The sequence below is a fragment of the Cyprinodon variegatus genome, unplaced genomic scaffold, assembly GCF_000732505.1.
Source record: "Cyprinodon variegatus isolate N-32 unplaced genomic scaffold, C_variegatus-1.0 Scaffold372, whole genome shotgun sequence".
NCBI lineage: Eukaryota > Metazoa > Chordata > Actinopteri > Cyprinodontiformes > Cyprinodontidae > Cyprinodon > Cyprinodon variegatus.
The window spans coordinates 226559-227831 of NW_015150825.1; the positions used below are offsets into that span (position 1 = coordinate 226559).

At 41.3% G+C, this 1273-nt stretch overlaps 2 protein-coding genes across 2 annotated transcripts in view; both read right to left on the bottom strand.

Moving 5' to 3' along the window:
• The window catches only part of LOC107092243 (lipocalin-like), a 1689-nt gene extending 1602 nt beyond the window's left edge, over positions 1–87 (bottom strand). Inside the window, exon 1 of the mRNA XM_015386593.1 lies at positions 81–87. Coding sequence (XP_015242079.1) covers positions 81–87 — 7 coding nt within the window. The remainder of the gene's footprint in view (positions 1–80) is intronic.
• Positions 88–1098: 1011 nt separating this feature from the next.
• Positions 1099–1273, bottom strand: part of LOC107092244 (complement component C8 gamma chain-like) — a 4314-nt gene continuing 4139 nt past the window's right edge. Inside the window, exon 6 of the mRNA XM_015386594.1 lies at positions 1099–1133. Coding sequence (XP_015242080.1) covers positions 1099–1133 — 35 coding nt within the window. The remainder of the gene's footprint in view (positions 1134–1273) is intronic.

A 1273-nucleotide genomic window follows, 5' to 3' on the forward strand; every position in this document is an offset into this window, starting at 1 on the left:
ACAACTGTTACACAATAGGCACGTGGGCGGAGAGGGGGGAGGCAAGTACTGTTTTTCAGTGATACCCCAGGAAAACTGACCTATCATGGCAAACGTTTGGTAAGAGCAGGAAAGCCAAAAAACAAAGCATCAGAGTTGCAAATGTTTTGGTCCCAGAATTCCAATTAAAAGTTTTACTATTACGACTTCACCGTTTTGCCTTTGTACATAAACATATAAACCTCTAAGTGTTGCATAATAGTCTGATATATTTGCAATCATTAATCTTACTTTAATTGATTTAAAATGTCACTCCAGGTCAAATGCTGCCTTGGCTAAAAGCTCATGTAAAGAGCAATCAGGATCAACCGTGGCTGTCCTGTATGCACAGTGTTATACATGAAATGCAGATTAGCTGTAAATGCATCAATTGCTGAAATGTGCTGAATCAGAGCCCCCTTTGTAAGGAGACTCTGCAGGCAACGACTTGCAATCAGCCTGTTATGTAACTCTCACACACACACACACCCCAACACATGCAGGAGTTGGGCTAAGGAAAATTTCTGAACACAAATTTGTAACAAACCCACAGATCCCTTCTGGGGATTCAAGCCTGGGTCTTATTTTCTCCAGCTCCCTGTTCTAAGTCTTCACTCGCACGCAGGAGCAAGCATAAAGTCACGCACCCTAAAGGTTGATAAGTATAACCAATCAAAGAATGATTGCAACACAATCAGATATAATGACAAAATCATAGAAACAATGAAATTCATTCAATTTTGTGTTTATTTGTGATTAATGGTTTAAAGGGTCTTCAAGTCTTGAGTGGGGGACTGAGCTCCGTGACTTCAGCACGTGGGGACACAGTCTGAAAAACAAGAAGCGACGCATAAGATTACGCAGGAGGTACGTCGACATCCTTAGCAGAAACAGCATGTTGGATAACTTGTTGACTGATTTGATTTCATAAGTTTAGTGGAGCACATGTGCATCCTGCAGAAGCAGCCTGACCGACCTAAAGATTTTAACCAAATCTGTGATTGTGTACATGTGATAGATACAGAAGGACTAAAAGAAAAAGAAATAACTTTACCCTAATAAAATATATTCAATAACGGTTTAAGCCGGGACAAGATCAAAGCTTTTTTTATATCCTATAGAATCACCCACTAGAGAATTACGCACTAGTTGGTTTAGCTTTCTTAATCGGTTACCTAAAGCAGCGGTCCCCAACCACCGGGCCGGGAACCGGTACCTGTCCGTCGGTCATTTGGTACCGGTCATTTGGTACCGG